The 14033-nt window shown below is 40.6% G+C and overlaps 1 protein-coding gene across 4 annotated transcripts in view; it reads right to left on the bottom strand.

Moving 5' to 3' along the window:
* LOC124005215 (Friend leukemia integration 1 transcription factor-like) overlaps positions 1-13715 on the bottom strand; it is a 32913-nt gene extending 19198 nt beyond the window's left edge. Inside the window, exons 1-5 of one of the 4 annotated variants that reach the window (XM_046314246.1) lie at positions 13579-13715; positions 10942-11030; positions 2772-2983; positions 2256-2413; positions 1295-1498 (exon numbers count right to left, since the gene is read on the bottom strand). In XM_046314246.1, coding sequence (XP_046170202.1) covers positions 1295-1498; positions 2256-2413; positions 2772-2983; positions 10942-10986 — 619 coding nt within the window. In that variant the 5' untranslated portion in view covers positions 10987-11030; positions 13579-13715. Of the gene's footprint in view, positions 1-1294; positions 1499-2255; positions 2414-2771; positions 2984-6756; positions 6915-10941; positions 11031-13578 lie in introns of those variants that run through there. The other 3 variants (XM_046314247.1, XM_046314248.1, XM_046314249.1) reach the window with 3 other exon arrangements.
* Between the last annotated feature and the right edge of the window lie 318 nt (positions 13716-14033).

The raw sequence follows: 14033 nt of genomic DNA, 5'->3' as shown, positions 1-14033 counted from the left end.
GCCTGTCCTCCTGGTATCTTGCTTATAGATTGCATTTGCATATTGGTGCAGCAAAACCTTGTTTCCTTATAGTCGTGTCTCGCTGCCAAAACGTGTGAGGTCGTAATGTACAAAAGGCCTTCCAATTAATCAGCAAAGCTGCCTCCATTGTATATTACAGATACACTTCCTGTGCTCTGCTGAACACACAGACCTCACTCACTCGCACTCGCGTGATTCCTGAGGCAATGCACCTGGGCTTCATCTTACTGTGGCCTATGTGGAATAAGGCAATCCTGAGTGGAGGGAGAGCGGGTTACAGTCCAGAGATGATGGTTATCTACAGGGAAAAAACTCTTAAGTCCTCATGGCTGGAATAGCCGTATGTGCCAAGGCCCGCAGGGCGGCCATTTTGGAGAAATGGGGTCCAGTTTTCCAGTAAGGCTGTATCATTGTCTGGCGACTGTAACATGATGACTATGGTGACAAAACACAATGAGTCATTTAATTTCCCTTGGTTCGGCATACTCTGTTCACATCCAAAAGCAGGGGCAATGCGCTGAAAAACAGAGACTGAAATGTCTGTGCTATTTAAGCCTCCTCTACACTTTATGAAAAACCAATCCAGGCAAAAGACCAATGTAAAACATTCAAAGTGGGTAAACCACGTTTTCTGGCATTCTCACATGGCCGGGTAAACGAGATTGGACGTATGTCAATGTCAGAATGCAGTACAAACTGGCTAACTGGCCTTAGACCGCTGAGCCACTCAGGAGAAGACGTTGTTCATAACGACATCAGCAAAACGCTCGCCCACACAACGTCTGCGAATGTGAGGCCGATTGGACATACTGCCAAATTCTCTAAAACAAGACAGCTTATGGTAGAGAAATTAACATTCAATTATCTGGCAACAGCTCTGGTGGACATTTTTGCAAAAAGCATGCCAATTGCACGTTCCCTCAAAACTTGCGACATCTCTAGCATCGTGTTGTGTGACAATACTGCACATTTTAGAGAAACCTGTTATTGTCCCCAGCAAAAGGTGCACCTGTGTGATGACCATGCTGTTTAATCAACTTCTTGATATGCCACACCTGTCAAGTGGATGGATTATCTTGGAAAAGGAAAAATGCTCGCTAACAGGGATGTGAGCAAATTTGTGCACAAAATTTGAGAGAAATACGTTTTTTGTGCTTATGGAAGATTTCTCTGATCTTTTATTTCAGCTCCTGAAACATGGGACCAACACTTCACATGATGTGTTTATATTTCTGTTCAGTATAGATCAATTCAAATTGCTGCCAGAACTTACTTTCCCTGAGGTAATTGAGATGAGAGAGTAGGACTTCAGCGTTGTACATGGTGGTCAGTCGGAGGAAGTCATCCTTGCTCATCTTACACAGTTCCTTGCCGTCTGTGTTGTGGAACATGGCCGTGTCCATCTCCAGCAGGCCGTACTCCTTGATGGCCCACTCTAGCCACTGGCGGACATGATCCTGAGACCACAGCGACGGATCTGGAGAAATACAAGAAGACAGAGGTGGTGTATACAGCACGGGAAAATCTAGTCTTTTCACAGTGATTGAGAATGCATTTCAAGTTTTGGTCTCATAATTATTTCCAAATTATGGCTAATGTATCCATTTGATATTTTCACTTGTTTATTTAACTAGCTATTCATTCATCCATCTTTCAGTGAATGTATCCGACCCATCCTTTCCCAGATTGTGTAGCCTATGTAATACTTTGATGGAGTGAAATCATACACCTGCATCTATTCTACAGTATATCTGATGTACCATCAATCGCTTCCAAGACTGACAGAGAGTGTTTCCCAAAGCATTTATCCCTCATAAATAACACTCTGTAATATGTGAACCAATTTGCCAATGTAAAGAGCTCTTTGACTGAACAGACCTCTGTTGCCTGTACGTGTTTAGCCGTACTCCCATGAGTAAACTAAAACATGACTAACAAAAGCATCAAAGAGCCTTCACCCGTGACATAGCTAAATACATCCGGGGCTAATAAAAACACTTCTACAACATCAGAAAATGTATGCCAATTAAGAGCATGTTTATAGGCCCTCCATTTGACAAGGAAGAAAAATGACTAAGAAATAAACCTTTCTCACAGCCTGTAATGTAGTCATAGTACTTATAGGTCTAGGTATTGAGCAATTAATAACATCGAAAATAAAGAAAAAACAATTTGTTATTTTCATTCATTATAAAGAAATACCATGCGGTTTATATTATAGAAGTCATTGTTACCTGCGGGGACGATGACTCTCCTCTCATTGGTGGTCATGTTGGGGGGCGGAGCGTTCTTCTCGTCCATGTAGCTTCCGTAACTCATCTGAGATGTGTCATTGCCCCCCACCAGCTTGTTGCATTTACCCCCCACACTGCAGTCCACTGGGGACTCCCTGCTGCACAGACACACAGTGTCAGTGTCAGAGAGAGACAAGGGATCCTTATATTGGCTCTAAGCAGATGAAAATGGTTTGCAATATAGACCAACCACAGGGCCAATGGAGCAGAGCTTGAGCTAGCCCAATGAAATGTAAGTGTCAGGTGAGTTAGTGGTAGATGAACAGCTCACTTTCTGCAGAAGGTGGACAAAAATCATATTTAACTGTGCACAAGCAATTGTTATGATCAACTAAACTTTTGAATCTAGACTAATCTAGGGAACATCAACTCAAATCAGCAGAGACGAAGACATACTACGACAAGACATAAGAGCTGGAGTCTAGTGAGATGGACTGTGCATACTGCTGAACATACCTGGATCCATTGATGTGGTCATACTCTCTCTTGACGTTCACTCGGACTGGCTGGTTAATCCACTCTTGCTGAGGGGGTAATGGGTTGATTTTGTGGGGCTGGACGTAGTCCTGTGTGCCAGATGCAGTCATGTCTGTCTTGGGTAGAGGGGCAGCAGCAGCGTAAGGAGGTTCAAACAAGGACTGGTCTTCACTCACCACTGACAGTGCCTCCTGCAGGCCAGAGGAGGAACAGGTTATAGCGGGGCACCTCTAGAACAACAGAGAGAACCTGTGATCTCACAACTTCAATCTCTCACTTGTTGTAGATCCATTTTGTTTACAGTAATTATGTGCAGTTATGTGTCATATCGCAATCTGGCATCCAAAGGGGTTTGTGTATACAGTGATTGGGCCTATGTAGCAACTACAGCTTCCTGTTGATGTTACCATGACTTCAAACATGACTAAAATCCTGATGACTACTATGCACAACAAGATCTAGTCTGCGTTTTCCTTCCACAGAGAAGGAACAGCAGATGAAGAATCAACAGGAACAGCAGGGGGGTCAGTTCTACATTGACCCCAGTGCAGTGGCTCCACTGGAACTCTCCTCTGTCTGTGTCCACGTGTTCTGTCTCATGTCTGGTAACTGATGCATGGAATACATATCAGATCTATCATTGCCAGAGATGTATATGGGCTAATGGGAATACAATACTTGCTATTCCAATGATCTGACATGCAACAACCTATACACAGAGCCAAAGAGATGTACAGTATTTATGAGACATGCAGGTAAACGGCTCTGCCTGTATAGACTGTGGCAGCCTTTTAGCTAAATCCATTTTAAAACCTCTGTTTACTATGAATGAAGGAGCTGGTGAGTTCTGCCTTGCCTCAGCTCTGCCAATGGCACATTTTAGTGAAACAAAGCAGCAGCAACAGAGACAAACTGATCTAGAGTCATTACAATTAAGATGTTTCAAGGATTAGGCTCATGTCTGACACACATCTGATCTGGTAGCATCTGATGTCACAGATTACACAGATGTCTGTAATCTTGAGGGATTATAGATATTTTAAAAGATAACATCCTAGATCAAGACAAAGATGTGCCATTAGCACAGTTCTTACCCCGTGGAAGAACAAAGTGCTGTATGTACGCATCAAAACGCATCAAAACACGAATCACGAAATAGCAAACATGGATCAAAAAGGCTACAAGGGCTAGATTTCAAGAATCGAATCAAATTGTATTTGTTATATGCGCCGAATACAACAGGTGAAATGCTTACTACAAGGCCTTAACCGGAGCCAATGAGTCCTAACAAGTGAAAAAGTGAAGCAGAGTTTGCCCTGTGGACTGGAGTTGCAGTGATACATGCAGTGGCCAGTCTGCTGTTTACAGCCTGTGTACTCATCTCCTGAGAAGTCTAATCTTGGGACAGGGATTTCTATCTTCACCGCTAATCAGAAGAATACGGCATATTCACATACAGTACAGTGCTTTCCAGCAAACTAATGCTTCAATGTACATTCGCTAACACTGACTGTATGTGCCTGTAATGTGCCACCGGTTCGAAACTGACCAAGGCGACAGCTTTTAAGGCCATTCATTGGGAGGGCTGGATGGATGATACTTTGTGACAGCATCTGATAATGCCCTCAGAGTTGGACAGACATGCCAGTGATTTCATCAGTCAAACCATCATAGCTGCACACTAGCAGTCTGGCAGCCATATGCCCTATCAGAAGTCTATACAGAAGCTAGCCTGGTCTGTGGATGATATGTTGAGAGTAGTGAGGGAATGTCTCAATGTCTCCTGATAAGGGCAGCTCTGCTGTTATGGCTGTAGCACGTTACATTTACACTGACATATCATCATGTGCCTATCAAGATGACAGGTTGTTTTTTTTTTTAATAATGTGAGTGTATGCACTTCCAAACAGACAATCTAACACACCAGTCTGAGTCTATTTGAAATGTGTGTTCTTTATCAATGTGGAACACACACACTGCCAATGATAAGGGTGCGACAGAGATAAAGTTCATTTATCTACACTCATTGATCTACACTCTTCTCTCCTGAACATCTTGTGCTAACATCCCTTCCCACGTAGGCTATTCAAGTAGCCGACAACATAATATTCACTGGGAACAAACAGAAAGGCACTCCAAGCCTTGCATTCTCTAAATGATTTACAGTACTTTTCAATGATTTTGTGGTACCATATGATGCCATTATGAACTCAACATAGGTTAATGTTGTTCACAACCCTCATTCATAAACTAACAGGTCTTCCTAAACTCTTCTTGGGAAACTGTGACAGTGGAAGTTGCCACGTGCCTGGGCCACCACAGATGCCTTACAGCCAAACGGCCTGGATCACAAATGCCTCACGATGCGTGCCAGTACCAAGTGCCAGTACCCAGTACACCACTTCCATCCAGACTGCACACGTCTATTGTGTCCTCCACACACACCCATCAGCATGCGATTCAGGAGGCATTCCTGCCCTTTGTTTGAGGAGGAAAGGGAAACCTGTCAGGAAACCAGATTGTGGAGAACAGGAAGCTCTCATGGCTCGATCAAACCCCCCCCCCTCACCCCCTTTGATGAGTAAAGTCTGAATACAGTTTCTAGCCAATCAAATACACACATGGATACATGCACAGTCCTGATACATTCATAATAATATATTAATTATTGCTGTTATATTATTGTTATATAGTCATCATTGTTATACATCATCACAATTTATCAGAATATTAACAATCATTTCCCAAGTCCTAAATGTTTCTATTTGTGCATGTTTGTGTATTAAACCATCACAAACCAGTCGGGTAAAAATTATTTAATATTAATTACATTTTTCTGTGCAGTCAAAGCTTATACCGTTCCAAAACTTACACCACACCCAGCCGCCACTTCAACCACACAACCCCGCTTCTTTCAACATCCAAAGAAAACACATTGGCAGAACAATACGTTTCCATGGGTATTATAATAGCCCAGTTAGTTAGCAATAAGAGCAGAATAACTATATTTGACAATCGGCTATGTCTACTCCAAGTCAAGACACAATACCGTGGTGCGAAATGCAGTGACCTAACCATCAAACATCTGCATAGCCATGCATCTGGAATTTCAATACATGGAGGACCGTGCTTGAATACCCGTCCCTCAAGACTAAAATATGAGCGCTCCCTATTATGAATGACCTTTTGTGTTCAATTTAAGTATAACTACCCAGGTAAGACTATGAGCCTTTTGTTATTCATGAATTACAAGAAGGAGATGTGCAGTTTTCGCTTCTAAATCACTCCGTGATATTTCCAAATGACATTCTGGCTATTGATATGGCTATTAAAAATGGCAAGTGTTCAACACTCGTTTTACAACCGAAAATATGCGTTAAAAAGCTATGGTTTTACGCATGGATTCTACTTCCTTGTACACCATCAGTAACGTTTTGAACCATGAACTGTGAGAGGATCCCCGGGCACCGTGCCACCACAATTGCGCAGCCACATCGTTGACACACCATACCTTACAAAGAAACGCACGTTCATCTAACCGCACAGCAATATATCGCCTACATATTGCGTAATCCCTAGCCAACACTATTTCAACTGGAGACAAATAATTGTTCTCCATTTTGTTATATAATACATACTTTCCACTGAATAAAATTAGCACTTTGTTTAGTTGCAGATGTGCATCTACGGGCTCGTTCCAACATTGAACGCATATATCGAGTCTAAACGTTTCTTATCCAACCAAAGCTTTATTCCCTTTCAAAGTTTCCTAACAGAAAATGAAACTTCGGGATAAATAGGAAAAAATAAGGACATCTGGTTACCGCTTTCAGAGCAAAAAAAAAAGTTCATTGCCCAACATTGTAGGCTACTGCTCACAGACATAGCAACTCATGCTAAAAGGAGGCGCAACTCCGAAAAGCAAAGCTCTCACAAATTCGTACACCCAGTCTTCCACCCTTACCTTAATAGTTCCGTCCATTTTGCGCAATTTTCAGCGAACCCCAACAATATTCCAAACATGACACGCTCCTGAATTAATTCCAGCCCCCGATATGTCGCAGAGAGAAAGAGACAGTTACCGGATGGTTTTTTTCTCTACATTTGGGAAGTGAAGTCACCACTTTTGAGAAGGAAGCTATGTGTGTCACTGCAAGCCCTGCCTTCATTGCAGCTCCAAAAAGCAGGATACTTGTCCCAAAGAGATAAGCAGGGAAAACAATTGCGTGTTTCCCCCGCTGTTAATGTTTTTACTCTAAAATATTTACAGAATGGTTGCCAGCGTTGTGCACATGTTGTTGTAGGCTACATTTGTGTCATGTTTTATACAAACGTCACAGACACTGGCGAATGAGTTTGTTTCAACAATTCCATCAATATACATGTATTATGTTAAATTCATTTGCCGATGAAAAAGTAATAATTTAAACTGGTATAGACTGTTATGTGATTCCATAATGTTGTATAATCTCCTCATTGCTTTTAATACAATGCGTCCATAATTTCCCCCTTGATTTTACTTTAGCCTAATTCATCCCCTGCTCTTTTTAACATCTTATATTCGCGTTTCCACTGCGAGATGGAGATATAAAATAGAGTTTCACTTTCAAAGCAGACAGATGTTTTCCTCTAGAGTGCTGATGAAATTGACTGTAAATCAAACCAAGAGGAACAAGAACTTGAACTACCTGTGACAAGGGTTGATGCTCTTTGTTATAGCTTTCCAAGCCTCAGTGACGTTTTCCTGAAACACCATTAATAACATCCAAGCACGCAGCGCCCCAGATCAAGGTCCGCTCTACACGTGTGCGTCTGCTATCCAACACAGTAGGGAATTATGATGGATTGTAGGCTTATATTTCCAAATATTGCAAAGCGGAACCCCCTCTCTTAATATGTTTGGAGTTTAGTTCATGAATAAATGTGTGTAGTTTTCATTCATGTAATGATGAAGTATACCTACTCCCATGATATGTTATTACATTGCTATTACATGTTATTACATTATTATAGGCTTCTATTATTATTATTATTATTATTATTATTACTATGTTATTATTAGGTCTAGGCTATAGTTGAACTACTTTCTTCCTTAGGTTCCTGGAGCCATGGACAAACATCTCCTGTCCCCACCCCCAACCATTTTTCCTCTACCTTTGGAAATTGCCCTCATCAATTCAGACACAATTTCAGCTCAGATGCTAGACATGGGGCCAGCTCTGAACGTGACCAGACCAATAGGGCTCTGCCTGAGGGAGCGGCAAGGCCACAGAGCGGCCAAACCGAGCCTGCGCTGCTGCGACTGACAGACGGGCCGGTCTGTCTGCTCTCGACTTGGGGGTCTGTTGCGGGAGAGGCCCCCTCGAGACCACCACATCTGGATCCTGCTTGGGGTCAAGGCTTCTCCTGCCTGAGGCCAGTTCAGCTTCGTGTAATTAAGGGAGACACCTTGTTTAACTATTTAGTGGCCGTAACTTTTTCTAATTCAACATTCCACTGTTTTGGTTTTGTATTGGATTTCGTTCATTTTAGTTCAAAATAAAAGTAGGGCGAATGATGTCATGGTATAATATTCATTATAGATTCCATCCATTTTAAACCCGTTTGCAATAGAAGAGGGCAATAGCATGGCTTAACTTTTAGAAAATAATAGATGTTTATTATTTTAAATAGCCTATTGACTAGTATGCCTAATAGTGAATGTCTGTCATTTTCTGGGCCATATAAGTAGGCCTATTTCCAATATGCCTAATAACCAGTAGAACGCTAACACAATCTTGTGTGATTTGTTGACACCTGAGGTTACTTGAGGAATAATTTGACCAAACTCTGAAATCACCTGCCAATATTGATTGAGTTGGTCATAGAGGCACAGTAAGCGAGGTAAATCACTAAAAAAAACTAAAGACTAAGTAAGAGCTAGGCTATCACTAATCAAATTACTCACGCCATTACGCACGAAACATGCAAGTTTATGCAAAAAGAGAAAAGCTATCCCGGCTTCCGCCAAGGCCATAATGAATACTGTGGTAACAAACATTTTCGGAGGCCAATAAGCAGATGCAAGTTGGTTTATACAGCGAACCACATAACATCTGGCTTGACGCTGAAACTTGACAGCCAGACATTTCTTACCACGAGCTGTGGGAAGCCATAGCTCCTCCATTGGACAATACAAGAAGTGGGTGGATACTACTAGTTTCAGTTTTTAAATAGTTGCCCTTTTGCTCATCGTGAATTTACAGCACTTCACCACTTCACTTGCTTACAAGTGCGCAAGAATAGCCTATATAGGCCTAAACATCTTCATAATGTAACCAAATGATCTAAAGAGTAAATTATAACGGCGATGATTATGCCGGTATTATTATAGATATTCATCATAATTATTAGTCAAGATTATTAGCCTACTGAAAGAGGCCTTTTTTTATATTATTCGTGAACAAATATTAATTAATAAAAGACCAAACAAACGTTAGGCCTACTAAATTTCACTTCTATAAATTCATTTATGTGACAAACCTTTTTGGCCTATTATTTTAACCACAAGGCTTACATAGCCATAGATATGGATCGGCCATTTACGATTGTTCATTAGACTTCAGAGTTCTGGTAAACCCCTTCCCTCTCTCGGCAAAAAGAAAAACAAGTAAAATACTCAGGTCAAAAAGCAGAGACTGCAGCATACAAGACCTAACTGTCTGGTCCCTTGCTCGGGGCCATAATTAATTTGAGATTTATTTTTATTGGAGAGCTCGAGCCTCGCCTGGCCTTAACCTAACAAAACAAATGCTAGACCATGGATTCGCTTGAATGAAGCAGCATATTTATTTAAAATGTGCCTTGAGGCGTGCCTGGTTCACATTCTAACCAATATCTTGCCCGAAAATGCAAAATAATTAAATGAACGTTTCGATTAAAACGAGGGCAATGCGATATTCATTGACCTGACCTACTTTGTCTGAAATGTGGGTTGCTTAAGGAATCTTAAGCATTCAGTGGTTAACCAAAGAGTACTTCGCACAGGTTCTTGGATTGGTTTCCCAGTCATTGCCCCTTTGTCTTATTTAGGGAGCAAAAAGGGTCATTTCAAAACACATTTTCTCCTCAAACATTCCTTGCTGTTCAAGTCTCCCAAAACAAATCGTGAATTGTTCAGAGGACTCAAGCAATGTGGCCAGTGAAAATTAAGTATTTCTGCAGAGCGCTACAAACGTTATGACTCTATGAAAAGAGCCCTTATATGCAAAGGGAAATACATCGCCAAAACATAACAAGTCACTCTTGGAATATTTTGATTATAAAGATATTATGAATGGCTTGACTAAGCATAATTGTTCATTTTCATAAGCAGACATGCTCCGCCTATATGCAAATGGTCTTCAACCAATGATCTATGAAAGATATGGAATCACATTTCCAATATTATTTTAAAACAGCCTGACTCACATAATAGTGTGTATGTGTTATGATGAGCACTCAACAGGCAGAACAATGACAAGGCATATACACTCACACAACACATTCCCATAAAACATGACGTCTGCACGTACCCTGATAGTTTTCTAAAGTCAGATTATGGCATGTCCGGGATTGGGCAGTTTAATGTAGGATTTAAGATTAACAATGGGAATGCATATTTCGTTTCAAACAAATCGTCCCAAGGCCTACACATTGTCCGCTTGCAAGAATTACACGCTGTACCATGTGATTCAATGCACAGAGTTTTAAACCTGAAAACCAGATGTCCACTATTTTCTTTGTTTACATTCTTTGAGATTGTGGCGGAGAGAGAACAAAAACTGCATGATGTCAAATATAATAATGTGCTATACCGGTCCCGCAAAGAGATGAAATCAATATTGATGTCCAGACAGATTAACATAATCACATTATACAGTAGACTACCATACAATGTTTGAATACAGGACTATTCTGCAGAACGGTTATAACATGATAACAACAATGGAATAGAGAGAGGCAATTGTGCCAAGATTTAATTGATAGGATAGGGTAGGCATACCGATAGAGATTTTAAAAATGACTACCAGATGCAAATTATTCGCAAAATATCCTCATGAATATAAAATGAGGGACGACCCAGAACGTCCACCAAAATTACCTGCTCGAAGAGACGATGTTGTCTTACCTTGACATAAGACGAAGTGTCAGGCACGGTCTGAAACATGTTCATAGAACCGAGAGGGCCGAGAGGTGTTCAACAGTGTTCAACGGGCCCTGGGGAGAGTAGAGGAATATTAACACAAAAAAAGGGAAAAACTGAAAGAGTGAAATATATTCTAAAATAACAATGCATTAAAAGAATTATAACACAAATAAATAGATTAGTAAAACATATTCATAATATGCTAATATTGTGCATAACAATACTTATAATAATGTGCATATTGATACTCAATTGTGGTTCAATGCATATGAGAATAATTAATTATGTAATAACAATGCAATGACAAATAAGGCCTATAGTGTGGAGAATAATACATGTTATGTCATGCCAATATGTCACGTCTAGATAGCTATGATAGCTATGTCTGATTGGTGGAAGAATGACTCCGCTTCCTATTGGTAAAAGAGCTACAGTAGGCTTGACGTAACACTGGGATAACACACTTTCCTGACCACTCGTTCAGTAATGCAATCGACCATCAACAACCTCTCTTCACAATGGACTAGCATCCACACAGCCAGCATTCAAGCTTCATTCATCAATTAACTCATACTTCTTCGACTCTTTTGTTTGTTCATTTTTTTTTATGTTAAATTAAATATGCCAACTTTTGTGCATTTTCAATGGCTGTGATCTCCTGAAAATATTCCCTTCAGGCTAACAGTCCTGTTTTCGGCACTCTGGTTGTTATCAAAAGAGTTTTGTTTAGATATTTTTTCAATTCGCCCTCAAGTAAAATTATTTATTTATATAGACTTTAGCCAAGTCTCCAAGCCTCAGACCACATATTGTGGTTTCAATTAAATAAACAATTTGAAAACCTTTTTACTTTCGGAAGCCTTTTGCTATTGTTCATGCTGTTGTGATATCAGGGTAAACTATGGAAACAATTATCAATAACCACCACAGCTAGAGAGCGATCCCAGGACCGCGCACGAGCACCTTGCGGTTTTGTGAATTGCGTTCCATTCCGTGCAACAACTTCCACTGAAATAAGGAATAGGGTCAGATTTGGTTCGTAGGCCCACTGTAAGTTATTGGAAACATACTTGATTCATTCAGACATGTGACCCTCCTTGCCGTGTTGTTTCCTTCGTCATATATTTGGTGGCGCAATGATAATCTAACAACCAATCACATATTATCATGCATGATACCACTGTTCATGAAGACCAGAACCACTACCATGGTTGACTGACTTTAACTTTCTCGATAGACAACTCATGTGGAGAAAGCAGGGCAGCAGAGCCCCAACCCCAACCCCCATCACGTTTCTCCCTGAAGCTTACCACATATTGAAACACTTTTCGCTTTAATAAGTGCAGTTTACAAAGTCTAGGGTGAAAGGGCAGCTCGAGGACGGTGTCTTTAGCGGTTCCCTCAGTGTGTAATTATCAAGAAGGCTGGCACATGCAGCATTTAACATTCCTAACATCAAGCAAATTACATTGAGACAAACACTGGTCTCCATAACTAGTGGATAATGAAAACGAACTTTTTATTGTCAGTGCAAAGATTGCGGTCAAAGATTCATTCATTTCGACTCACATCCACTGACAGGAGACATTCACTGTCATTGTGAAAACGGGGAATATCGAAAGGTAAAGTATAACTTGTCACTATAGGCCTAAAATGCATTGTGCAGGGCCCCCAAATCCACAGCGGCATTATGTTAAAAATAATCACATGTTCGAAATACGATGAAAACAAATGGACCACTACACATCCAGAATGCATGTTATAGCAATCTCTAAACAAATAAATACATGTAAAACACACGGACTGACTAGTGTCTGATCAGATATTTTATAGGCCCACAGTCACATATTTTATAGAATCCTTTCACGTTTGGCTGAAATGTTTTGGTTATTGAATATCTGCCTCAGCACCGGCCACTGATACATTATCCAATAGGCTTATGATCGTGGCACGATTTATAATTGTAGGGGACCAACATGTTTCGTATTTTCAGCTCCTGTAGGCAAACTTTAGGCTCGCCTCATAAAGTTTCCCAAATGCATCCAATTTCTAAATGGTAAAAGAGCATAGAATTCCGCATATGTAGCCAATTAGCCAACTCGCGGCTCAGGAGGACTGTTGAATAACTGCAGTGGCTTTCCTCTGAGACAGCCCGTGGACTGGAAGCCTCTAGTGTTACATTTTAAGCATATTACCTTGTACGAGAGCTTGCTGTTATCCATCATACATGAGGACGAACTGATTTCCCCTAATCTTTGCACTTCTTTCTAACCACAGTTTTCACTCATCAAGCAACCACGAAAGCAAGTTATATTAGGACAAACTAAAACACATTTCGAAAACAAACATGACTTGTAAACGAAAAATAAAGTAAATGTAATTGTTTTATCAGATGATAGCCTGCAAAACATTTGTTTAATCTAAATGGAAACCAGACTGGCATTGAATCTTGATAAATTAGATAGTTTTATGAAAAGGCAGGCTACATTAATCCAGAATTAGTTTTAAAAAACGGTGGAATTGATTTATGGTCACCAAACACACAGCATACACAGAGGTTTGTGGCTGGTTAGAATAGCCTACGGGTCGCAATCTTACAAATGTAATTTCCTCACTCACCTGTCGTTATGTTGTCAGTCGTCTATTATTTCAGTTTAATTATTCCCCAATTTAAATAATTTGTCCCGTCTATTCAAAGTCGTTACCATGGATGACAGTAAGTTATTTTGAGAAGGTGTATGGAGCGCGGGGTGTATGAATGGGAATGTTACTGTGATGAGAGAGCCGTCAGTCGGCAACCAATGGGAAGTGAGTGAAAAAACTCCCCTTGGGTTTAGTGTGAGAGGGAGCCGGAGTTGCAAGTCAAATGAACCATGAAATAAGGAAAATCTTATAGGAAATAGGAACAGCGCCATAAAAAAGGCAAATAGTGAGAGGTACTTTTAAATTGGAAAAATAATAGGGCCTAATGTCCTTCTGCCGCCCTTTCGTGGGATATTGAAGGCCACCAAGTGTTTTTAGGACAAAATAAACAGGCATTTCTACACACCTGTCCATGTAGGCTATGTTTACGT

The sequence above is a fragment of the Oncorhynchus gorbuscha genome, linkage group LG19, assembly GCF_021184085.1.
Source record: "Oncorhynchus gorbuscha isolate QuinsamMale2020 ecotype Even-year linkage group LG19, OgorEven_v1.0, whole genome shotgun sequence".
Classification (NCBI taxonomy): Eukaryota; Metazoa; Chordata; class Actinopteri; order Salmoniformes; family Salmonidae; genus Oncorhynchus; species Oncorhynchus gorbuscha.
This window is presented reverse-complemented; position numbering and strand designations above follow the sequence as displayed.